This window comes from Enhydra lutris, unplaced genomic scaffold (genome assembly GCF_002288905.1).
Source record: "Enhydra lutris kenyoni isolate GAN:26980312 unplaced genomic scaffold, ASM228890v2 scaffoldscaffold2, whole genome shotgun sequence".
Classification (NCBI taxonomy): Eukaryota; Metazoa; Chordata; class Mammalia; order Carnivora; family Mustelidae; genus Enhydra; species Enhydra lutris.
The window spans coordinates 59229157-59255502 of record NW_019154086.1 but is presented as its reverse complement, the minus strand read 5'-3'; the positions used below and the strand labels follow the sequence as shown (position 1 = coordinate 59255502).

The window sequence follows — 26346 nt, the reverse complement described above, 5'->3', positions numbered from 1 at the left end:
AGAGCAGGAATAACTTATTCAAACTATACGGTCTCTTTCTGTTTCCATGTTTGCACATCTATTTCCTAACCTCGTTCCTCAGTCAAAATTTCCCAATGCCTAATAAATGGAGACATTAACTGAGCGAGCCCTACATTTGAAGTAGAAATCACTTTAAAACTATATCGTGTCCTGGTTATAATACCTTGAGAAAAACCTTTCCTTCCCAATTGTATGTCCATTTAACAAATGGTATTTTATGTGGAGATATTAGTAAAAGAGAAATAAACTGCTGTTTCCATTTAATCAAAATTTTATATCAGCATGACAAAGTCCCAGTCCCTCTCTGAAACAATATTAACTAAGATAAAGCATAACTCCTGGAAAATTGTGTTTTCTAGCTAATGCTGCTGAAGAAATTGAAGAAACAATTCGAAGCTCAATAAGACACAAGCTATCCAGAAGTCTCATTTATAATTAATTAATTTACCAGTAAGCCATTTGTAAAGCTTCTACAACACACAAGGTAAGAATCCAGGCACTGTGTTTGGTGTGGGAAGATAAAAGCATTTAATCCCTGCCTGCAAATAAGCCTATTAGGGGGAGACTCAGGCTAGTTTATGGAGGTAATAAATGGACCCAAGGGGAAAAAAAATATGAAAACTGACCTTAAAATGGTCAATGGAAGAACTGAAGATAGTCTAAACCATCCTATAACATAAACCTGGGCTCAAATAGTGGGGCATACCACAAAAGCCAGTTCAAGGATCAAACACACAATGTTAAAAGTCTGCTCAGAATCCTGTTCCAGGAAGTAATCTCCCTATTTCCAGGTAATGCTAATGGGATGGTTAAGCATCTGAAGAAATACTATATTCTGTATATGTGTTTATATATATAAACACATAAAATTGAATGTGTGTTTGTGTGTGTATAAATGTATGTATGTATGTATATTTATAAAATTGGATGTATCTAGTCTTATGGTTATAGGGGTAGAATAAGGGCAGGCCTCACATATCAACAAGGGAGGGTAAATAAAGCCCTTTGCAGCTTCTGAGCTGTTGGGTAGCCTATATGGTGGTGCGAAGGTGTTCTGTCACACTAGTTTAGATGCAGTACAAAATCTGATAGACCTTCAAAAATACCTTCACCTCTTAATTAACACTGGGGACTCCAGGTAGGCCATGACTACCAATAGGGGAACTAATGGATTTGATATTAACAGGGAGAGACTGGCCCATTAACAAGTATACTTTTTATAAAATTTAAATTCAATTAATTAACATATAGTGTATTATTAGTTTCAGAGGTAGAGTTCAATGATTCATCAATCTTATATAACATCCAGTGCTCATTACATCACGTGCCCTCTTTAATGTCCATCACCCAGTTACCCCCTTTCTCCAGCAACCTAGAGTGTGTTTCCTATGATTAAGAGTCTTTATGGTACCCCTCTCCGATTTCATCTTGTTTTGTTTTTTTTCCTCCCTTCCCTATGATCTTCTGTTTTGTTTCTTAAATCCCACATATGAGTGAAATCATCTGATAACTGAACGGGTAAGGAAGATGTGGGGTGTGTGTGTGTGTGTGTGTGTGTGTGTGTGTGTGTGTGTGTGTATAAAATAGAATACTACTGGGGCGCCTGGGTGGCTCAGTGGGTTAAAGCCTCTGCTTTCGGCTCGGGTCATGATCCCGGGGTCCTGGGATCGAGCCCCACGTCGGGCTCTCTGCTCAGCAGGGAGCCTGCTTCCTCCTCTCTCTCTGCCTGCCTCTCTGCCTACTTGTGATCTGTCTGTCAAATAAAAATCTAAAAAAAAAAAAAAAAAATAGAATACTACTCAGCTCTGAAAAAAATGAAGTCTTGCCATTTGCAATGATGTAGATGGAACTAGAGGGTATTATACTAAGTGAAAAAAGTCAATCAAAAAACAACTACCATTAACAAATATTAATTCATATTAATATAGAAAACTGTTACAAGTGATACAGTAGAAGCACTGACCACATTTTTGGTAGACCTGATGAATTACCATCTTAAGCAAAGAATTAAAAAAAAAACTCTTTGGAATGAAACTGTTTCTAGTATGTAGTACATACTCACTATTGGAAAACTCCATAAGGGAAAGGGAACTAAATATTACTGAACAAAGCATTGTTAATTATGACTTCTTATACTTACCCATTCATTTCAGTTTTGCTATAATAACAAAAATCTAGTGCTATAGGATCTTTTGATCCCAAGGGTCCAAATCAGGTTGGGCATTTAGCTCTGGTTAAGATACTCCATTGGGGGACACCTGGGTGGCTCAGTTGGTTAAGCAGCTGCCTTTGGCTCAGGTCATGATCCCAGCGTCCTGGGATCGAGTCCCACATCGGGCTCCTTGCTCGTCAGGGAGCCTGTTTCTCCCTCTGCCTCTGCCTGCCATTCTGTCTGCCTGTGCTCGCTCTCTCTCCCTCTCTCTCTGACAAATAAATAAATAAAATCTTAAAAAAAAAAAAAAAAGGTACTCCATTGGGAATGAAGAAGGAAGAAAGCTAGAAGTAGGATGAAGTAGAGTTTCTAAAATTTGACTAATCATGGATACACTATAGTACTTACCCTCATTGACAGAGAAACACCTTGTTTAGTAAAAGGAAACACCTTGTTTAGTAAAGGGAAAATATATGGCTGCATGGGCAGACCCAAGAGTGAAGCTCAAGGCTCAGGCATCCATGAGAAGATGTTTCCTTAGAAATGGGGATCCTGGGCACCTGGGTGGCTCAGTGGGTTAAGCCTCTGTCTTCAGCTCAGGTCATGATCTCAGGGTCCTGGGATCGAGGCCCACATCGGGCTCTCTGCTCAGCAGGGAGCCTGCTTCCTCCTCTCTGCCTGCCTGCCTCTCTGCCTACTTGTGATCTCTCTCTCTCTCAGTCAAATAAATAAATAAATAAAATCTAAAAAAAAAAGAAAAGAAAAGAAAAAAAAAAAGAAATGGGGATCCTGCATCAGAAGTTACAGAGATCTTAAGTCAAATGGGAGCCTGGCCAAGATAACCTAGATTGTGGGGGCCTGGGCAGAAACTGGATTCACAGACTTCCTGGTGAAAATGGGAGATAATTGAACTAATGAAGCAAGAGCAAGCAGAGGCTCTTGAATCTTCAGTTACCAAGGCCTTTTGCAAGAATGAGATATCACTGTCAGACTGGATACTGGTAAATGCTGACATTTACTAACCATAATTAAATCTTTTATGATGTCTCTTATTATACTAATTCTGTAATACAATGGTGCTCTCAGGACTGAGAAAACTGGGTATGACTGCATTAAAAGTTCCCAGATAGTTGTAAGTTTTGTATTCTTACATTTGCTTTTAAAGTTTTATAGTAGCCCCTCAGTATCAGATGCCACTGATCACCTCTGGTTGTCTGCTTGATTTTCTGTAGCACCTCTTCTTCCTCCTAAACTTCTGTGGGCTTAGAAATCTAATATCCAAACTTGTGAGAATTTAGGCAAAGTGAGAATACAGGGGAAATATGTGAGAGCTGGTGAGAGTGGTGGTGGTGGTGATGAGGGTGGGACTTCACAGATTTTTTTTTTTAAGATTTTATTTGTTTATTTGAGAGAGAGAGAGAGAGAGACAGCATGCCCACGTGTGAGTGGGAGCAGAGGAGGGGCAGAGGAGGAGGGAGAGGGACAAACAGACTCCACACTGAGTATGGAACCCTACCCTGGGGCTCCATCTCACCACCCTGAGATCAAGATCTGACCCTAAAAGAGCCCGATGCGCAATAGACCGAGCCGCCCAGGTGCCCCTTCATAGATATTTTTGTAATGGTAGTGGTTATACTTATTTTGGTTGTTCAGAGTCCTTTCTGGAATCTTCCTAATTTGATGCTTTGTTCCACAGAGGAAATAGAATAGGTGGCCAACAAGCTAAGTACTAATATATATATATATATATATATATATATATATATATATATTTATGGTATATATTATTGTTTTTTTTTTTTTTTTTAAGATTTATTTATTTGAGAGAGAGAGTGCATATGGGAGGGGGAGGGTAGAGGGAAAGGGAGGGAGAGAATTCAAGCAGACTCTGCACTGAGCAAGGAGCCCAACTCAGGGTTCAATCCCAGGACCCTGAGATCATGACCTGAGCCAAACTCAAGAGTCAGGTGCTAAACTAACTGAGCCACTGAGGTGCCCCTGGCATTACTATTTATTAAACAGGGTTTCTCCTAAGGGTATCTAATGTCCTTCTTTCTTTATCATTGATCAATAAAAAGTTAGAGGTATAAATAAGGTATTTCAATCAAGAAAAGTGTTCCCCTGAAATCCAGTGACTTTAACAAATCACATTGAAGGCACAGAGTTAAAACCTTTCATGTCCCTACAAGTCAGTTCTTCTTCATGATTAAAGAAGCATAAATCATGAGTCTGATTCACTATTTTCTTTTCAAATTAGGTTTTAAATGATTTAACACTATATTACTATGAAGAAAAATGTTTAATACCGTACAAAAAGTATTTTCGGATTTGTTCTGAAAAACTAAATTAAACCCTGGCTATAATCCATCAAAAGAAATAGATAGATGATAGCCTCTGTCTTTAAATATATGAAGTTCATAAAAGTTTTCAATTCAATTTTAAGACTATCAAAAGAAATTTTATTGTTATAATGTGGCCTAAGATTTAAATAAATTATGCTCACAAATCAAAAAAGTTAAAAAGCTCCCTAAACACAAAATTAATTTGATTTTCTAATAAGAATTCTGAAATTATTTTTGAATGAGAACTCAACTTCCAGTAATTATTTCTGTTTAATATCTCAAATACCTGTCTTTGCCACTATTTCAGCTATTTTAATGTACAGTAAGTGCAAAGGTAAAACCATCCCTGATTTTTAATTTTCTCAAGATAAAAACCAAAAGAAAGCACCCCAAGAAGTATGTATGGAAAAACTGCCATAGACATTATAGTTGGTGTTACAGAGTATGCCAAAGGAAGTTTAATTCTTTATGGAATGAACTTCTACAAGGCTTCTTTTCTCTGAGATGGCAACGTTATGGATACACCAGTGCCAAAATACATTTGAAGAGCTCAATTCATATACGTACTGAGAAGAACATGAAAACCCTATTAACTGTCAATATTACATAGTCCCAAGACTCAAGGAAAAGGGAACTAAACTGTCTTGAGAACTGCCATTGTGGTGTAAAATGTCAAGAGGATGGGTCTGGAATCCCATCTCTGCAAATCTTACCTCTATCACTTATTAGCCGTTGGTCAAGTTGCACACCTCTCTAAATCTCAGGGTTGCCTTCTGTAAGATAGGGATCATGGTACTCTCCTCAGTGGAAGGGTTGTGGTGAGGATTGAATTATATGATGTATTTTAAAAGGCTTGCACAGTGCCTGGCACAAAGTAAGCCACAATATATTTTCACAATTACATTTACTATTATTATATGCCAAGCATGGTACTAGATTCTTTCGCCTATGTTAAATGCCCATAATAGCACCATGAATCAAAGGAGACTTATTCCCATTTTGCAAATGAGAAAAGTGAGGTATAGAGCAATTACCTAATTTTCCCTATGTCACATCATTAGCAGAGTTCAGGGTCCAGGCGATGTTACTCTAGAACACAAGCTCTTAGATACCTTAACAAATGCCCATCAATCCTTTGTTATATAGTTACAACTACATTCCCCCAGTTTATCACTTGTCTTTTTAACTTTATGGTGTTCCCCATCCCATCATTTCGTATATAGACTTTAATTTTTATGCATTCAGATTTATCAGTGCTTTTCTTTTGTGTTTTTTAGTTTTCCTGCCAGGCTTTATCATGCCAAATTCAACCTGTGTGTATAACCCTTGTCACTCATGTTTTTGTTTTTGTACCTCATCATTTCCTAATTTGTTGATCCATGTGGGGTTTATTTGGGTGTACAATATGAGGGAAGAGCCTATCTTTTTTTCCAGATGGACAGCCTGTTATTCCATCACGCTTTAATTGAACAGTCCAGTTTTCTCCACTTATTTGCATTGCTTCCTACATTATTAATACTACGATATATTTGGATTATTTTATGAACTCTGTACTTCATCAATTTGTTTCTGTGTCAGTATATTTTTTTCAGACTTACAAAAAAAATTACACAAATAGTACAAAGAATTCCCATATGCCCTCATCCAGATTCACCAAACGTTAGCATCTTACATAACCTCAGGGAAATTATGTATAAAGTGATACAGTGTTTCTAGTATAGTGCTGAGATTTGGGGATGTTTTCAGATTTTTCTTTGTACTTTTTTGCACCTTTGTTTAAAAAAATAAGGAATATATTTCACTTTAAAAAAGAATAAAGTATTTTCAGTAAAAGCAGGTAATAATAATAAATTTGATAAACTTCCAGAAACTAGCTGGTATGGGTGTAAATGCTTTAGGAATTTGAATGAGAGAGAGAAGTGTGTTTTAATGGAGATGGTGAGATCTAAGTTTAACCTTATAAGGATGTATGGAATGCTAATAGGCAGAAAAGAGACAAGCCAAGTGTTTATAGTCAGGAAAGCACCATAAGCCAAGATACTGAAATAGAAATGCACATGGCTTGTGAAGATCATATCAAGAATGACTAGGGGCTTGGAAAGGCAAATACTGAGGAGCAAAAAAAGAGTTAAGTACTTTGTGAAAGACCTCAGAAGCTAAGGTGAGGAATATGAATTTTGTCCTCTAAGCCAGAAGGGAAGTCAGGAGAGTTACAAGCAAGGTAAAAATGACTTTATTTATCCAAGAAATCTTTATTTAGCACCTACTATATGCCAGGTATTATTCAATACCAGGGACACTTAATAAAATGTTAAAAATCCTCATGAAAGAACATTCTAATCATGTTTTATGAAGACTTATGGGTTATAGATTTGTGGGTCATAGAACTGAATGGGGCTGGGGTGGCTGGGAAGGTGTCACTAAAAAGGCAGAATTTGAGCTGAACTTTGAAGGCTTATTAAGACTCAGGTAGAGAGATGATGAGAAGACATTTTAGATAGGAGACAAAGATGAGAACAGATATGCTCATAAGGTGTTTGAAAACCCATGGGAGGATCCATTTATCTAGAATAAAGTTATTCCAGCAGAAGAAAATAAGGTTGGCTATATGGACAAGTTGTCAAACTGCCAAGAGTCTGGAAATTCAGACCAAAATATTATTGTTTTATGATCTACATAAATTGACCTGTAAGCAGTGAAAAGCCATCAAAAGTTACTGAACTCAGAATGACCTTTTGAAAGTCGTTTGGCAGTAAGAAAGATAAAAGAGTAGTGAAAAATATTGTGCAAAAGGGTGAGGGTGGGATTGAAGGAGGAGGATCAAAGACCATTTAGGCCATTATTGTTACATAATCCAGACAAGAGATGAAGCGGACATGACCTTGAAAGATAGCTAAAGGGATACATACGAGAAATATTTTCAAAAGCAGCATCTGCAGGTCCTAGTGAGACCAACTAGATGTCTGGATTAAAACAAATCATTAGACAAATATTCAAGCACTAACACTGCTAGAGGTGAATGGGTGGGGTTGGGTGGATTTAAAGAATATAGGTTTCTATAGGACCAAAAAAAAAAAAAAAGAATATAGGTTTCTATAGGACCAAGAAAAGCACACGTTCTGGGTACCCATCTAATACATGGAGTTAGGTAATAAATATCTGCTATTGGCATTGATTGAGGAAATATAATCTATCCATTTATAAAACGACAGCTCTCAAATGAATCCTGAAAAAGATCATATTAGTTCTCATCAAATTCCCCTTAGTCATTTCTGTAGGGGAGACCTTATGTGATAGCAGATTTAGTCCAGTGGGCATTCAATAAGAATCCATGTGACATGGTATGAAAATAAAGACATGACATCACCAAGACTTCCTAATTTAAACAAAAATGCAAGCCTTCTTGATAACTTATATCCTATATAAGCTTCTTACTCAAAAATACTTGTGGCAATCTAGAAACTTATTTAGATTGAGAGATTGGGGCTTTTTTACTCTCCTATAGCACATAAGAATATTGGTAACATTCCAGTCTCTTAGTTCCAAACTCTAGGAAAGGTAAAAAATTATACAAAATAAGAAATGCGTCAAGCTATGTGCTGTCCACAAGTTAGGTTATATTAATCTCAAAACAACACTGGGAAGAATTGTGTCACCATCGTACAGAATAAGCAGAGTCACAGGTTAATTTACTAAGGTTAAGTGTCTAGTGATGCGCAGTCCCAGTATGATGCAAGGATTATTTTCTACCCTGGTGTCGACATCGAAGGTATGTACTCAGATCTGGAAAGGACCTTGAGAAGTCCTTGCTTCACACTTCTTTTTAGGCTCACAATAAAACCAGGACGGAAATAAGGATCTTTCCTGTTCCAAGTGTGGATTCAAAAGCTTCACTAAAGATCAAGCAAAACCCTCTTTTACACCCAGCAAGAACTGCCATTTGAGCTTCTTCTGAGTAATGCAGAGTACAGGTTTTTTTCCTCTAACCTACATTTTCGATTCACCTCCAGATGTAAAACTGATGGGGTGGTACAGGTTAGTTACCAGAGAAATAAAAGCATTTACTCAGTCATAATGTGTTCCAGCACACTCAGACATGTGATGCTTTAATTGTTTCTCCTGTGAAATACCAACCACAGACTTCTCAGTCACAATACAGGAGGGCAAACAAATGTTTTAGGAATGGAGAGGAAAACCATTTTCCTCAAGCAGGAATCAGAACCAGTGATAACCTAGGGGGCAAGCTATATTGCAGAACAGTACTTTTTTTTCCCTGCCCTACTCAGAAATGACGTTTTGTCAAGAAGTGAAATGTAAATCAGATGTAAAATGAAGAAATTTAAAGTGTTTAAGATATTAGCCAAAGTAGATCCATCTTCTTCCCTTTTTTGATTATAATCTTGCAGACTTGCCACAATGACACTCTAAAACTGAGATGACATTTTTTTCCAAGCCCAGATTTTTGCTTCCTCACAGCTTTTGCTTTTTAAGCTAAAAATTCTCTCATTCTTGGTACAATGAATTTTTTGCTAAGTAATTAAAAACCAATTGTGTTTAAACCTTTTGAGATAGTTGGTTTTATGCTGTCTAACTCAGAATTTGGTTTCTAAAACCTCAAATTTAGCATCTCAAGGAAGAATGGTATCTATGGCATGTTTGGAAAAAAATGTTTTGAAATGAAGTGATGGACATTTAAAAATAGAACTCAGAGCGCACAGCTTCCCTCCCATCTTTTTTCCACTGGGGGAGGAGAATGACACATCTGCGTTATGCTGCCACAACATTGCTGCTGTGATTCTACTGAGCTTCAGAATGGAAGGGAGCTACAAAGACCACTTGTAATTACAGTGTAGCTGCCACAACCATGCAGGCAGTTTCCAATTAACATACTCGAGATAGAACTAGAAATGGCCCGAACATCTGCCTAACACCTCACTGCCAGCACCTTCCTTTCCTGATCCCACCCCTCACATCTGAAATTCTACTGCACCCCTACCCATCAGGAGTTCTGCCCAACCGTGAGAGCTTTAATACAGCACCAGTGTCTTCCTCCATGACCGTTCTCAAGGAGTCTTTGGCTAAATTTTGGATTTCAAGAATATTTAGGAATCAGAGAGCGACCGAGAGAATGTGGAATTTTGTGGGCTAGACTTGAAGACTGCTATTTACTCATTTTTTTCCCCTTCTAAGAAAAGCTCGATGAAAATTCAAATAACTAACCTACAGATAAAATTTCAGAAGATAAAGCAATCCCTCAATAACTGCAAAAATTATTTTCTTGAAAATATTATATCTGGCAAAACCGTAATTGCAGTAAGAGAATTAGAGGGTGAAATCACACAATAAAAGGGCATTAAAATGTACCTTTTGAACCTCAGAGTAAATGAATGTTCTGAAAAACAACTGCTTCCAAAGCAAACTGATTTCACCCATGTAAGCACTCAATATTGACTAGAGGAAACATTTGCTTAGAACGCCATTATCAGTGTTCATGAAACATTACTGCTCAGGTTCTGTGTAGGCAAACGCTCCAAAGTTTAGTCAGTGGGCACCTGGTAGCTCTTTACAAATTCTTCAAATTCGCAGTTAGAGGATTCAAATCCACTGTGGTAGGAAGATGGACCACCAGGTCTCCTTCCAGAGAAAGACGTGCTGCCTCACTGCCGGCATTGTGGTCAGCAGATAGCTTCCTGCTGTTGGCTCCCTCAGGCTGTCTCACCCAGAGAGGCCACCTCAACCTGACAGTATGTCCTCCCCAGGGCAGCCTGCCTCCAGTGACTGAGCCAAGTGGGCAGCACTGGCGTCAGACCTCTTCAGCAGGTTGCTGAAAACTTTGTCAGGCCTGAACCATAGCTAGACATCTCCCTCAGCCCAACTTCTTCCCCCTTCCTTTCACAATGAACATCCTGGACCCCAAACTCTGGTCTCACTGTCCACTTCGAGAGAACGTAATCATTAGCACATCTTTTACATGCCCCTCTCTCTCGCTCATTTACTACAAATCTCAGGAAAATGCTGGGTATGCTCATCTTCTTGCATTATCATGGAACTTAGCAAGCACACGTTTTAGGATCTCGACATCACTTTATTTAATGAAAGGAGGGAATATAAGTAGATTCCTCCCTGCATCATCTTACTTGGTACATAGAAGAGGTAATAATTACTGTTGAGCAATTCTTTTCTCTCTGAAGATTAAACTATACTTTGCCTATAAAATTACAAATATAAAATAGCATTCATTCAAGCATGTATTCATTCATATTATTCAATACTGGGCACTTTCTATATGCCAGGCACAGGTGAAAAAGTACTGAAGAAAGTTCCCACTCTAGAGGATGGTGCATTCTAGTGATTGAGATAGGCAATAGATAGAAATGAATACATTGCCAGGGTCTGGAAAGAAAAATAAAGCAAGGTGAGAGAATAGAGAATGATTGGAGAAGCATCTGTTGTTTCAAAACCACAGGTAGAGAGGAATTGCTATCATCCATAAATGGTTGGGGTGGCCTAGTCACATCCACATTTCGTATATCAATTTCCTAGACAGAACATAACATTTTTGTTCTAGTGCAAAACTCATTGCATGCAACTTCCCTAAAATAATATTTCCTCTGCATCGTGAGTCCACCTGCTGCATCAAACATAAAATCTTAAATCTATGTTACTAACCTAAATAGCAGTTCTGTCTTGGGGAAAGAGCAGCCTAAGCCATCATAAGCTAGAGTCAGATACAGCTGTCTCAGGCAGATGGCTTTAGTGGGCAACATCATAAGCCTGCCAAATTTTTTAAAATATGAAAGGGTTTTCTGCCTCATTAGTACTTCATGGCTGACCATCCACAAACACCTGGTGTTCAGACTTCTTCCTCTTATGAAAATGCAACCATATACAGTCTTAGCTCGAAGGGGTTTATGTTATATCATCTTTGTCCAAAGAATCTAATACCTAGATAATTTATAAAGGCACAGGTAGGGGAGAACTTACATAGTTCAATTAAGGTGAAAAATTGAAATCAGGACCTACAGGAACTTAAGAGTAGTGGGTAGTGGTATAAACAAATTAAATTACTTTAAGGCCTTCCCAATTCCCACACTACATTGTCCAGAGGGAATCCCAGGCTGCCTTTAGAGGTCTCTATTTACACCATCAGTGGAAGATTAAATAACACAAATGACAATTTTCTTCTGAGAATAATTGTATATTCATCTCTTTTGTTTCATTTCCTTATACTTTAGGACAACTTTGTTGTCATCTTCAACACATATAGGAATACTGAGCACCACAGTGTCTTTCCTTAATGTGGGAATCAAATCTTACCTACCCTGCTGAACTCTCGTATGAGGGAAAGGGAAGTTTAGAGCAAACTTAATTCAGCTATTATAGATTTATTAAGTTTTTTAAGAGTATACTGTCCCAAGGTTATAAATTTTAGCTTTTGTATCTGTAAAAGGGAGATAACAACATCTCAAATTCTTCACAAGGTCAGTAAAGGATGTGTTTAAAGTACAACTGACCCTTGAGCAATGTGGGAGTTAGGGGTGTGGAATCCCAATAACTGAAAACCTGGATATAACTTTTGACTCCCCCCAAATTTAACTTCTTTATTTTTTAAAATTAAAACAAACAAACTTTTTTTTTTTTTTTTTGACAGAAAGAGTGAGTGTGCGTGTGCAAGTTGGGGGTGGGCAGAGGAAGAAGGACAAAGAGAATCTCAAAAAGACTCCTCACTGAACACAGAGCCCAATGTGCGGCCTGATCTCATGACCTGAGCCAAAATCAAGAGTCGGATGCTCAACCGACTGATCCACCCAGGTGCCCTCCAAAAACTTAACTTCTAATAGCCTACTGTTGACTGGAAGATTTACTCATTAATTAATACATATTTTGCATGCTATATGTATTATATATTGTATCCTTACAATAAAGACAAAAGAAAATGTTACTGAAAAAAAATCATAAGGAAAATACATTTCCAGTATTGTACTGTATTTATTGGAAAAAGGTCCATGTTTAAGTGCATCTGTGCAGTTCAAACCCATGTTCAAGGGTCAACCGTACTTTGAAAACTACAGAGTGATTTGCAAATGTACTGTTACAACTGGAGTTTACTTGTTTGGATTAAAATGTTAACACATTATTCTGATATCCTGTATCAGATTATATTATACTCTCAATTTTCAATTAAGCAATAAAAATACATTCATTTATTGGGCAACTTCTGTGTTACACCATGGAGAATATAAAAAATGATAGTTATCTCCTATAATCAAGGAGCTTATACAGATCAGATTTGAGAAGGGGAATGTGGGACGATGTGGTTCCGGGTTTTGCCAACATTTACTGAGCACTTTCTATGTGCCAGACATCATTATAAATGCCTTATACATATATAGTAACTCTTTTAATCTTTACAAACCCTATGAAAAGAAAACATTTTTATCCTCATTTTACAGATGAGGAAGATAAGGCACAAGAATTTGTGGAAACCTGCCCAAGGTCAGACATCTAGTAACTATTAAATGTATTGAAGTTAACTCACACATTTAGGCAAGTTAGCTACAACGTTACTCGTTAAGTTTTATTGCATTGCAAGTTGGGCAGAAAACAACAAATGTATCATTAACGATAACAAATAATACGGACTAACAGTAAATGATAAATGAAGAGATCATCCTGGGATAGGATGGCCACCAAAGTCTTCATGATATGAGCCCAAAGCTATAATCAAACTTGTTTGCAGAATTTAGACAAGAAAAATAAAGGGCAAATGAGCCTATTATATTCTATACATACCTTTTTGGACAAGCAATAGGTATCACTTTATTGAAATATACAAATAGGAAAATACAAAAATCCCATACATACTTTCAAATATTTCATTGAGTGGGTTCTCATTTATAGACCAGATTTATTTCCTAATTAAAACAGAACAAACATTGACTTAAAGCACTGTCTGACTCCTATCCATACACCAGTCTTAAAACAATCTACTTTATTTCAAATAATTACCAATTAAATATTTTCTTATAATCGAGACCATTCAATACTAGCCACTTGTAATGGAAAATAACTTGAAATCAAATAATGTCTTTTTATAATAAAAAATGACAAATTATTTTCAGCTTATGTGAGAAACACTGTGTTGGTTTTTCATGGTGCAGACAGGAGGCTGCCCCACTTGCCCCTCTGGAGTTTTGTATTTGTTACAATTATAACATTTTATATATATGAAAAGAATTTTTTGAGAGCTACTTTTCACATGACACACAAAACAATGGCAAACATGATTTCTACTTGTTTTAATTTCCAGCAGAACAAGTGTACTGATTGCTTGTTGGTCCTGTGTGTATCCCATGTTACTTACCAAACGATACGTCTGGGCCTTTAAGACATTGAGATCAATAAAGTTTTCTTCATTGTCTGTCTCCTCTTCCTTAGGAAAAAAAAAAAAAAAAGTAAATAATTGTAAGAAGAATGTATTTCCAGTTTTTACATGCATAATACACTAAGTTCAACACAAAGACTAATGCAGGAAAGGGTATTTAAAAGCCTAGTGGTGTGCATAAAGTAGGGCATAATGTTATTAGCAGCTCATCTGTTTTTTGAGGTTTTGATGATACCTTTTAAAATAGGGCCTTTTTATAGTCACTGAAAAGGGGAAAAAAAAAAACAGAAGGAAGGGCCACTGCTGTAAAACTAGGGATAAAGAAACCCAAGAATAAAACAAGAGTGTTATGGTGAGTGCTATGAAGTGTGTAAGCCTGACGTTTCACAGACCTGTACCCCTGGGGCAAATAATACATTATATGTTAATAAAAATAATAATAATAAAAAAAGAATAAAACAAGAAACACTGAAGAGTGGTATATCTAAAAGAGAAGAGATAATGGAAGAAGTGAATGGCAATTTTGAGAACATGACTAAAATGGACAAAAATGATGTTGACAGACACAGAATATCTTCACCTGCTCCCAGGACCAGTCCCATTAATGCATATTTTTGACATCTCATCTCTTACATGCTCAAGTTTAGTAAATTAATAAGATTAGTCTTTAGTACTGTTTGGCCCATGGCCCCTAAACCCTAACCTTGTATTAACTACTTAAAAGGATAGTTCAGGTATATTCCAAGCTGGTCCTGATCCCTGGGCCAACTGATATGGGGGGCAGGGTCAGAAGTGACCCTTGGAGAGGCAATCCCTTTCCCAACATACAAAAATGGAGTCTGGGGAGGTTCTAAAGCATGTAGAACAAAGTAAAAAAAAAAAAAGCTCCCCTTTCTCTTCAAAGGTCTTTAGGTGGGTGAAACCAATCTAGTAAGGACTTAAGGACATGGTAAGACAGTGAATGGAACTTGGTCCTCAAAGGAAAAACAAAACAAAACAAAACAGTAAGTGTGTGTTATTTGGCAGACATTTCCACATATACAGTTCTACAAAGCTGCAGTGGGAGATTTCAAAGATAATCCTTATCTTCAAGAACTTAGATGTAAGAGTGGTTCTGAGACCTGAAGCATCAGCATCAGCATCAGCATAAGCACCAGGCAAGACCCGGGAGCCTGTTAGGATGCAGATTCTAAGGTTCTATCCCAGATCTACTCCGAAACTCGGGGGTGGGGACACTAAGGTAAGCTATGAGAACTACGCTAATCTTTGGGGGAATTGGAAAGATTTTATGAAATATGAAGCAATATAAATGCAGAGTATAAATACACTCAAGTGACATTTACTTTTTTTATGTTTACATTTTTTTACATTACTTTCTCAGAGAGGCAGGGCAGTGGAACACAGAGGTGTAGACAAAATTGATGTGATTGTTTACATCCTAAATCTTAGTCATAAATGCAGATGCACACCTTTGAGATCCAGCTCAGTGTATTCTGCGTTTGCACTGCTGATGACCTACTTAACAACCAGAGTAAATGACTGAACTGCCAATGACTCAATGCCCGTGGAAGAAGAGACAAGTTTATTATGCTTTTATCATAACCTAATCAGTACTGTTTACATAGGGAATCAATAAATACTCGTTGAATTAGTACTGGATTAAATGCTAATAGGTAAAAAGCTTTAATAGGCAGTCAAAAAAAAGGATTTATGTTACTAAATATTACTAAGAGAGCATTCAAAAGGAATTCAAATATAAACAGACTTAGAAAAAAGTTTCAAAATAAACTAAGAGGATTCTGATTTCAGTAATATAGAAGACACTCAATAATTTCCCACTATTTCTTTGCTTAATAAGTACTATGTACCCTCTTAATTCTCTAACTGCCAGTTACTAAGTATATGATTATATACAGCAGGTGAAAATATTGTTTTGTGATCAATACTTCTTTTATCTTTTTTTAAGGAGTTATCAACGTGTCCTATCTTGACAAGTCTAAAATTGAAGGATCCTAATTTCTAGATGATTATAGCAGAACTTTACTCTGTCAGAAATAATTTTTTTCCACGCTTGAGCCACCGCACAAACTCTGGCAACAAAATAATGTAACATCCCATCATTTAAACGCTTTTTGGCACTCATCACCTTAGCAAGAGGGATGGGAGAGGTAATGAAGGGCTACTTAGACAACATGATGACAATAAGAAAGAAAGAAAAGGAAAAATTCAAGAGACTCGACATAAGGGAGCCAGCAGCCTCAGAGGCAACCCTTTAAGGAAGACCTTCATTTTGGTCTAATGATAGTAGAAGGTCTTTACTGTACAGTTGGGAAGAAATGTGCAAAGAGGCTGTTTTCTAGTTTGTTTCTCTAATTTACACACCTATTGATGCTGCTTTGGACTTTAAAGGTGCTCAGAAAAAAATGAACTATAATTTCTAAAAGATACATAGCAATTTGCTGACAGCTGATTATGAGTCAAATATTTAAGGAACACCCCACTTTGCACTAGTAACATGGAGATACAAAAAAATGCAAAGTTGGTTTCCATCCCTACAGAGTCTTCTTTCTGACTAGTAGGTTTTTGTACTTTTTTCCCCCTGACTGGCAGTTTTGAGTTATGTCCCTGAAGCTAAATGTTGATGCACCAGGACCAGGTTTCTATCAATAAACCATTAACTAATAAATACTTATTAAAAAGTGAAGATGAGGAAAATACTTCAGTAAAGTAAATGAGGTCAACGAATGGGAGTATGCAAGAACTTAACATTTTCTGAGCCTGAATGGGAAGATCTATTACACAAAGAATAAAGTCGAAACTCCTTAAAATGGCCAAAATGATCTGGACCTGGTCTATCTTTCCTGTGAATCTTAAACCACACACATGCATACACACACCATACTTAGGAAATCTGGCCCCAGTGGTCTCTAAGTTCCTAAGCTCGCTCCTGCCTCAGAGCTTATGTACATGCACTTCCACCAGGGTCTTGCTCAACAGGTGCTCAATAAAACACATGTGGAATGAATGAACATATACTTACCTTAACCTTTAAAATGTATCATACTTTTAAAATATATCTTATAAATTGATTAATTTTACAATGGTCTTTTTCCTTCTATAAATAACAGAATTAGCTTTTTCCTATTAATGGTTTAAAATATTTATACTGCTGGTAAAATTCAAGTTAAAAACTTTGACAATACAAAGAAGCATAGAAAAGGAAATAATCAGGGTGCCTGGGTGGCTCAGTCGGCTGAGCGTCTGCCTTCAGCTCAGGTCATAATTCCAGAGTCCTGAGATTGAGCCCTGCATCAGGCTCCCTGCTCAGTGGGGAGTCTATTGCTCCCTCTCCCACTTGTCCTCTCTCACTCGCTCTCCAATAAATAAAATCTTTAAAAAAAGGAAATAATCATTCATAACCCTTCTACCCATATATACCTAATGTTAACATATTATTATTTTTTCTTTTTTGTATATTTTACATACTTGGGTTTATGCATACAGCAGAAATTATCATCTCTATATCACTAACATTTCTTTGTAAACAATTTTTATGGCTACATAATATTCCACTATTTAGAAATAGTCTAATTTACTTAATGGTTAGTTTCAGCATTTGCTAGAAAACAATGTAGCATATAATAGCTTAGTAAATTAGCTGAAATATAGGATATACTTATTATCTAATGATTTATTTACTTTTTAAAGATTTTATTTATTTATTTATTTATTTGAGTGCAAGCAGGGGGAATGGCAGAGGGAGAGAAGCAGGCTCCCGGCTGAGCATGAAGCCCAATGCGGAGCTTGATCCCAGAACCCTGAGATCATGACCTGAGACAAAGGCAGATGCTTAAAAGGCTGAGCCATCCAGGCACCCCTTATCTAATGTCTGAAAAATTCACTTAGAAAATGTAATTGGTTTATGGCAATAAAATACACTTTAAAAAAGGGTTTTTGTCCCTACTATTTTAATTTCAGATCATAGGTATACTTTCTAAAATATCAGGGTCAATCTAGCTCTGGTTCTGAGAAAGTGCTTTTTTTTTTTTCTACCATGTTAATAGTTTAATCTGTTATAGAGACTTGATCATGTGGTTTCACAATATGAATAGAATGTTAAGAATGGTCAAGGCCCAGATGCTGCCAAACAACTTAAAAACTGTTGGTACTTAAAAGTGTGTTTTGTTTTTTTTTTCCTTTTATTATTCATTTGACAGACAGATATCACAAGTAGACAGAGAGGCAGGCAGAGAGAGAGGAGGAAGCAGGCTCCCCGCTGAGCAGAGAGCCCGAAGCGGGGCTAGATCCCAGGACCCTGGGATCATGACCCGAGCCGAAGGCAGAGGCTTTAACCCACTGAGCCACCCAGGCGCCCTTAAAAGTGTTTTTAAAAACTCCTAAAGGGTAGTACTTATCCTAATTTTAGAAGCATATAGCAGTTCCTGAGAAATGAACAGTGTTCTTACAAAGTAGAATATATTAATCCTAAACCCTACTATTCTTTTGTAAATTCTATATTATTTATGGCCTATTTCAAATCATGAATGGTTGCTAACAAACTATTTACTCATATAACTAGCAGTCCACTGTTTCCTGTTTACAGTTTAAGAACTTCTGCTACAATTCAGACTTCAATCTTTAGAAAACATGAGCATTAACTTAACTAATGGTCTAAACAACTGATACTTGGTACCCTATTTAAAAGCGTTTCTTCTCTAGAAACAATGAAATGAAATACATTCCTAAAAATGGAAGTCTGGGGGAATTAAGAGAAGGGAAAGGAATTCAAAGGTAAAAAGAAACAAAAAGTTCAGTAGCACACATACCACAAATTCTTCATCCACTTTATTTAATGTTAATTCTGCATCATCTTCTGGGATAGTTTCTTCTTCTAATTCTTCCACTGGGTATGTTGGTCTAAAATAATAAGGCTTAGTATGTGATAAGAGTTAAAAACTAAACATTTTAGCAAGACAAAAAGGTAAATGTGAATTTTAAGAATCCCCTCTATGCCAGATCTTGTCCTTTTTTACTACGCCCCCTTTCATAATCACTACTACATGTTTGATGTATACTTTTGAAACTTTCTATTTTTAGTTATGTTAGTTATGTTAGTCGTGTTAGCTCTATGTAAAGAAGCAAAAATGTTTATCTCCAAATTTAAAGAATAAATATACACAATTGGGACGATAAAATGCATATTGTTATCCAACATTCTTTTTCACTAAGTTACCACATTTAAGTACATATACATTTTTCTCTTTTTTCCCCCTACACCTGCACTATTCCACAGAACAATAGTACCATAACTAATTTAACTAGAAACTTAGGAGGTGGTTTCTAGTTTTTTTACTAAACAAAAAATCATCCTTGTACATTCATCATTATGTCCATCATTTAGAATAAATGTATATAATAGCTGGGTCAACAACTTTGTACATTTTATTGTTTTTCCATATGTTCCAAAAGCCAATTTCCATAATGTTACCCTAACTTACACCCCCAACAACAGTGACTCCATTTCCATATGTTCACAAATACTGCAAACAAACTTTAATCTTTGCCAATCGTATAAGTGACAAATCTCTTGTTTTAATTGCATTTCTTTAAGAGAGTAAGTGAACACCTTTTCAAGTTTTAATTGGTTACTGGTGTTTCTTTTTCATTGAAATGCCTATTTATGGTCTTTTCCCTTTTGTATATTAAGAAAATTAATACTTTGCCTAACTTGTATTAAAAATATTCCTAGTTTATCACTTAAAATCTTGGCTATTCAGGACTGTTACAATTCTTATTACATAGATTTGGCAACTTTTCCTTGCATGGATGCTAGCAGTTTTAACATCATATATACAAGGTTTTCCTTCACATGACACATCCCACCCCTCTTTGACCTTTTAGTACTCCTACAGTTTCATTTTTCACATTTACATCGTTGACCAATTTGAAATTTATTTTGATGGAATAAGAAGGGTTCCAGCTTTCTTCTAAATCTAATCAGTGGTCCTAACACTAAGTATTGAACAACCATTTCTCCAACAAGATTAACGACATGTATTTCCCATATTAAAAATACCTGAAAATGTTTAGGTTTATTTCTAGAAACTCATTTAAAAATCCATACCTCAGACATAATAATAAAATATAAAAATCAACATTTAATATTAAGGAAAGAAAGTACTGAGAACCAAATCAATCTTCTTAAGGAATAAGTTCTCTATTTCATTAATTAGAATTCGAGACTACCTCAAAAGCAATGTTCTTCTAGGATTTGCTTTGACATATTTAATATATAAAATAATCATCTATAAATATATAACTTCTAGGGGCACCTGGGTGGCTCAGTGGGTTAAAGCCTCTGCCTTCGGCTCAGGTCGTGATCTCAGGGTCCTGGGATCGAGCCCCGCATCGGGCTCTCTGCTTGGCGGAGAGCCTGCTTCCTCCTCTCTCTCTCCCTGCCTTCTGCCTACTTGTGATCTCTCTCTATCAAATAAATAAATACACAAATATATATATAACTTCTATGTAATTTACATATTACATAGCTGACATACTATCTGATGCCTACTTTCAATATTTCCCCTCTATTCTTCCCCATGTATTTTAACAGTCCTTATAAATTATTCAAATCACAATACATGGTCAAGAATTAGATATGCCTAGAAACAAAGGAAGTACAAAACTGAATACTGGTTGAGATATTAATCACTTCAGGTAAATTTAGAATACATTGGGTAGTAAATTTAATAACATCTAAAAATGCCAAAATGGAGTAGCACATCTCCTAACTTTTCTTCGAGTCTAATAAGGAAGTAATGTGAATCCATATAGTTATTTCTTATACTGCACTAACTGGTAATATTTAGGCTGAAGCATATGAAATTGCCATTTTTTAGTTCAATCACAGGTGAATATCAGCAATTTCATATGGTTCAAGTTGATGATGACCTAAGTCAAGTACATTTTTTAAAGTACTTATTAATAAGAGAATAGATTATTTACATGAGAATGTAATTGAATATACATTAAGATATTAACAGGGAACAATATATACACCTTTCCAAAGAAATTTTTTCTCATCCCAAAGTACTGCTTGCTCAGGTTTTGCCTAAATAATGCTTTCCACAATCTCTAACCAGTCAATAGGTCCAATCTTCAAAGAACCAAAATTATGTATTTCCTAACTATATCTTGCATAAATTGCATAAATTGATAGTTTCTGAATATTTTATTCTCTTATCCATGTGATTATCATTTATTGAGCATCTATGATATACAAAGTGCTATGCTAACTGCCATACAGTACATATGAAGAGTTCATAGTTTCTTGCAAGAAAGCAAAACCTGTAAAAAATGATTTCAATACCATGGGATAAATACAAGCACAGAATTATAAACAGATCACTCTCAGGTCAGACAAAGAAGCAATGTATAGTGCCTAAGAGAGTGTCAGGTGGCTTCTTCAGGTGGCTATTATTCTTGCCCAGTCTCTATAAGCAAAAGAGAAAAATCCCATTTAAAGTATATTAATTTCCATTTTTTCCTTAAATCTGCAGCTATCAATTACCCCCATTATAACTATCTTTGTGTGTATAAGTAGACTTTGAAAAAATTTCCTACATTGACGAAGATACTCAGTTAAACCTTTAATAATTATATATTTGAATTGGGAAGGGGCATGATAAAATCAGAACTGGTTGTGAATATACCAGATATTCCAATTTTGTCTATGCAGACATTTCTAATGACCTGTGGCATTTTCAGTTTAGAATAGTCAAGAGGAAATGCTTCTTGTCAGTTCAATTAAATAGCTCTGAACCCATGGGGGAAAAAGCTATCCACATAAAAGTACTATTGCCAGGTTAGGTAATGTTTACCTTTTCCAGGTGAAACCAATATATTTTAATGCTTCTTCTGCTAAACAGTCAAGAACATAGCATACATGTTCTCCATAACCTGACTTTAATTTTGAAGGAGGAAAATCTGCAGTTCTGCCCTGAAATACAAAAGAAAAACAGAGTATTACTTGTTATTTATATTCCAAATGTCAAAATATTTTAAGCAAAGTACTACTGAATAAATGTATCACTTCTCTACTTTTCAAATAGGATTTAAAATAACTGTAATTATATTGCTTCTTAGAAATCCATCTTTTCAGTCCGTTGATACATAAAAACTACAGGAAAATGAAGACATCTTATTGTCAAAGGTATCAAATTGAAAGGCAATAACCTCATGACAGAACAAGTAATTGATCCTGTTAGGGTGAAAAAAGACCACTACTGCCTTGGCATCCTACTGTTAAACAACCATAGGAAGGACAGAGTGAATCACTTGTCAAAAGTTAATAACATGTGTGCCAAAAATTCTTACTGCCTGTCCCTCAGGAAAAGTCAGAAATGAAAAGTACAACTGCTATCATGGTCTATTAAATCAAAGCTCCCTTTCAAAATACAGTGTTTCAACTTCCTACTAGCATTTTTTAGAAGGAAAACTAAGTATCCAAATAATATACTTCTGAGACATAACAAGATTAAGAAAAAATATTATTACTTTCAGCTATAAAGAGGACATTGAACATTTTTAGAAGTAGCATTAATATTATAATACCAAACGTTCTGAGGTTTTATCTGAAAAATCCAGATATAATTTTATATATGTGTGTGAATAGACATAGTTATTCACAGAAAATTAATCTAGAAGGGTAGCATCTACACTGAATAACCAATATTAAAATTCATAGCTTGACAACATTCTGAAAGAAGAGAGTTGTTTACACTTACAAGTGATCGAAGCTCAGATAATATGTTAGATATAGTTGCATTAGGGTCATCATATTCTTGAGGTTGCTCAAAGGGGCGTCCTGCTTTGTTAATCAGCCAAGCAGCAAGAGTGCAAAACATGTAGAACTGTTCACCAGGGTTGGTAGGCAGTGCAAAATAGTGTCTGTTTCAAAACAAGGTGGGGAGGATGGAATATGACATATTGCAAACAAGTCTATAGCAACTAAATGGACTAAGTCCAAAATTGCTAAAGAACTTTTTTTTTAAATGGCTTTAAAATCAAAAGACATTTATAATCCACTCTGAAGTTTCTGGTAATCCACAACACTCATATTCAAGTTTTTAATCAATAGAACTAGAGCAATTACTACTATACACAAAATATCAGATCAAAGATCTTACACCCAGTAAATGCAGGGCATGTTAAAAAACTGATCGATCATGTACAACTTTTGCCAGTATTATCTATATGTCAGGAATAATGAATAAGAGTACCTCTTGAAAATGGTAACTGGGAATTAAGAGAATTTCAGACTTTGAAAAAAAAGACTCTAATGATTAATTACTATGCGTTTTTACAACATCACTGGTATCTTTACATACTGTTCCTAACACATTAGTTACGTTAAACAGTTGTTCTCATCTTGGCTGCATCTTTGAAGTACCCGAGAAGCTCGTTGAACTACTGCTACCAGACAAAACATTGCTTCTTCCCTTACAAATTAAATCAGAACTTCTGGGGGTAAAGCCCCAGTACAAGTATGTTTCAAAAGCTACCTAGATGGTTTTAAGGTACCAGGATTAAGAACCACTGAGTATCACATCCACAGTCTAACAAACATTTGTTGACTTTTGCTCAATCCCCTAGCTTGGAGGCAAATAGTCCTACAAAGATCAATGTACGATTTATACTTAAATAGGTTAAGAATAAAACTTGCCAACAATACTCAAGTTGGTTTGATCAAAGATCTGATTTTGTTTTATGTGCAATTATTAATTTTTTGTGCCATTTATAATTTTATTTATGGCTATTACAACTATTTTTCATAAAAATCAGCAGTCTACTCTTTCATGTTTCCCAAACTTTTTCCTGCAGGGTAGTGCAAATGTTCTAAAAGATAACAGGTAGCTGGGAAGAAAAAGGTCAGGAAGTCCTTCCAGACTTATGTGCACAATGCTTTCAAAGTACCCACTGCTGAAAACTCATCTTTTTTTTCTAGGCTGTTACCAACTCCAGAACAGAGGACTGAATACTGACAGATCCTCCAGACACAGGGCAGTGGTTCTCCAACTTGAGCATGCATCAGAATCACCAGAAAGGCTTGTTAAATAGACTTCTAGGCTCCACCCCTAGAATTTCTAATGCAGTATACCTGGAAAGGGACTGTGGCCTTGCATTTATAATAAATTCCCAAGCCATGCTACTGCTCATCTGACAACCACAGTCTGGGAACCATTAAATTTGCCACACAAATCCATGATTTAAAATATCCTGGATTATAGCACAGAGGTTATACCAGTAGAAATTTTAGGCCATTTTCTTTTAGTTTGAAAATACACTTGGGAACAAAAATGCATTTTTATCATAGAAAATGTTGGTTGTTTATATTATCCTGATTGATTCATTGAAGTAATAACTCCCAATCCCCAAATTCCTATCATAGATCAAGCAACACTGCCTTTTTCCTCTATTTTCTCCTACTCTGGACTGACTTAGCAGTATGGGCAGTTTACATAGAGCCTACATATCCTAAAATTCAAGTTATTGGAAGAGAGCAAGGAATGAAATCAAAACTGTCGAGGGAAATTATTTAAGCCAAGGTACAGCCATTAAAAGAAAGTATTACAGATTTTTTTTTAAAGATTTTATTTATTTATTGGACAGAGAGAGATCACAAGTAGGCAGAGAGGCAGGCAGAGAGAGAGAGGAGGAAGCAGGCTCCCCACCAAGGAAAGAGCCCGATGTGGGGCTCGATCCCAGGACCCTGGGATCATGACCTGAGCCGAAGGCAGAGGCTTTAACACTCTGAGCCACCTAGGCGCCCCCAGAATTTTTTTTAAAGATTTTATTTATTTATTTGACAGAGATCACGAGTAGGCAGAGAGAGAGGAAGGGAAGCAGGCTCCCAGCTGAGCGGAGAGCCTGTTGCGGGGCTCGATCCCAGGATACTGGGATCATGACCTGAGTTGAAGGCAGAGGCTTTAACCCACTGAGCCACCCAGGTGCCCCGAAAATATTACAGATTTTTAATCTAAGTTGCATTTTACACAATAAACAATGTTAAGTATTAACTTATTTATCTGTCACTAAGCTACACTGATTGTGAGAAAAAGTGCTAGCTGTGCATAACCCTCGACAACTAATGGCACTTTTCCCGACCAGAACAAAGGCAGAACTTTAGGTTGTATGATAGACACAGTTCTTTCAGTTGTCATTTTATTTGTCTTTTCCACTTCTTAGCTTCTGAAAGTACTGTTATCACAAAGGTAGAAGTCTTTTAAACCAGAGCAATTAGCCAACAAGTTTACTAACTTCATATAAAGTCAAGCAAGGTCCTAGGTACCCACAGTTACCAGTTGTAGGGACAAATTATCGCAAAGGAAAACAAAAACTAGAAATAGAGCTAAAATGGTAACAGTATTCATCTTTGGGGATGAGATTATGGGTCATATCAGTATTTTCTACGAACTTTCTTGTGTTTTTCTGAGTCCTCTACAACAGGTACTTTTATAACTTTTATAATCAGAAAAAAACAGTTTGTGTTTTGTGGAGGGGTGTGTGTGCTTTAAAGACTAAGAAAGCCAAGCCGTCTTCCGGTTCTTTCAGCAATTCTGAAACTTTACCCTCTAAAAAAATACCAAAGCTAAACTCGGTGAGCTCCGAGGCCTCTGTCGTCAAGTTTGGGGTGCAGTGCCCTTTCCTGGCTACGCAGATGGAGGCAAGCGCTAACTCGCATTCAAGGTTCCCCAGGAGGCCGGAGGAGGCATCTCCCCGGGGTCTGGCCGGCACCCAGGCGCTGGAGGACGAGGGCACCCACCTGGACGGGGGCTTCAGGTTGTTCTTCCGGAGGAGTTCCTCCTCGTAGTGGAGCAGCTTCAGCTTCTCCACCAGGTCCTCCATCACCACGAACATGTGGTAGGCCGCGCCGGGCCCCCGCTCCACGACCACCTCCCCTGCCCCTTCGCCGCGGGACCGAGACACTCCATCTTCCAAACCTGACGGCGTGACCACTGCCGCGGCGGCCGCCATCACAAAACAAGCAGAAAGCGCCCGGCGTGGGCTCCGGCCCACAGTCCTCGGCGGCCTTCGCCGCCTGAGCTGCCGCAGCCAGGACCGCCGCGACCGGTTACCAGGCGACCGCCGGGCAACTCCGCCCCCTTCCCGCCCACGTTTCTTCTAAATTCCCTCCAACCAGGGCTGGCTTTCTGAACGACGTCACGCGGGGCCCGCACCCTTCCCCCGCCCCTGGGGAGGAGGTGGCTGGGAAGTAGTCCCACCCCCTCGTGGGGGCGTGGCGCTCCTCCCTCAAATGGGGCCGCGCCTCCAGGCAGAGGAGGGGAGGAAGGCGTTTCTGTGGCGCGCTCCCGGGGGTTGTTAGCTGGTTTGGGGCGGGCTCGGCTTGGTGGTTACCGGCAGCAGCTGAGCTGGTATCCGAGTTAGCG

The 26346-nt window shown here is 37.2% G+C and overlaps 1 protein-coding gene across 1 annotated transcript in view; it reads right to left on the bottom strand.

Annotated features, from left to right (window-relative positions):
- The window catches only part of LOC111151964 (intraflagellar transport 57), a 54808-nt gene extending 28791 nt beyond the window's left edge, over positions 1-26017 (bottom strand). Inside the window, exons 1-5 of the mRNA XM_022510215.1 lie at positions 25722-26017; positions 22684-22846; positions 21778-21896; positions 18727-18817; positions 13880-13948 (exon numbers count right to left, since the gene is read on the bottom strand). Of these exons, the coding sequence (XP_022365923.1) occupies positions 13880-13948; positions 18727-18817; positions 21778-21896; positions 22684-22846; positions 25722-25933 (654 nt within the window). The 5' untranslated portion in view covers positions 25934-26017. The remainder of the gene's footprint in view (positions 1-13879; positions 13949-18726; positions 18818-21777; positions 21897-22683; positions 22847-25721) is intronic.
- Between the last annotated feature and the right edge of the window lie 329 nt (positions 26018-26346).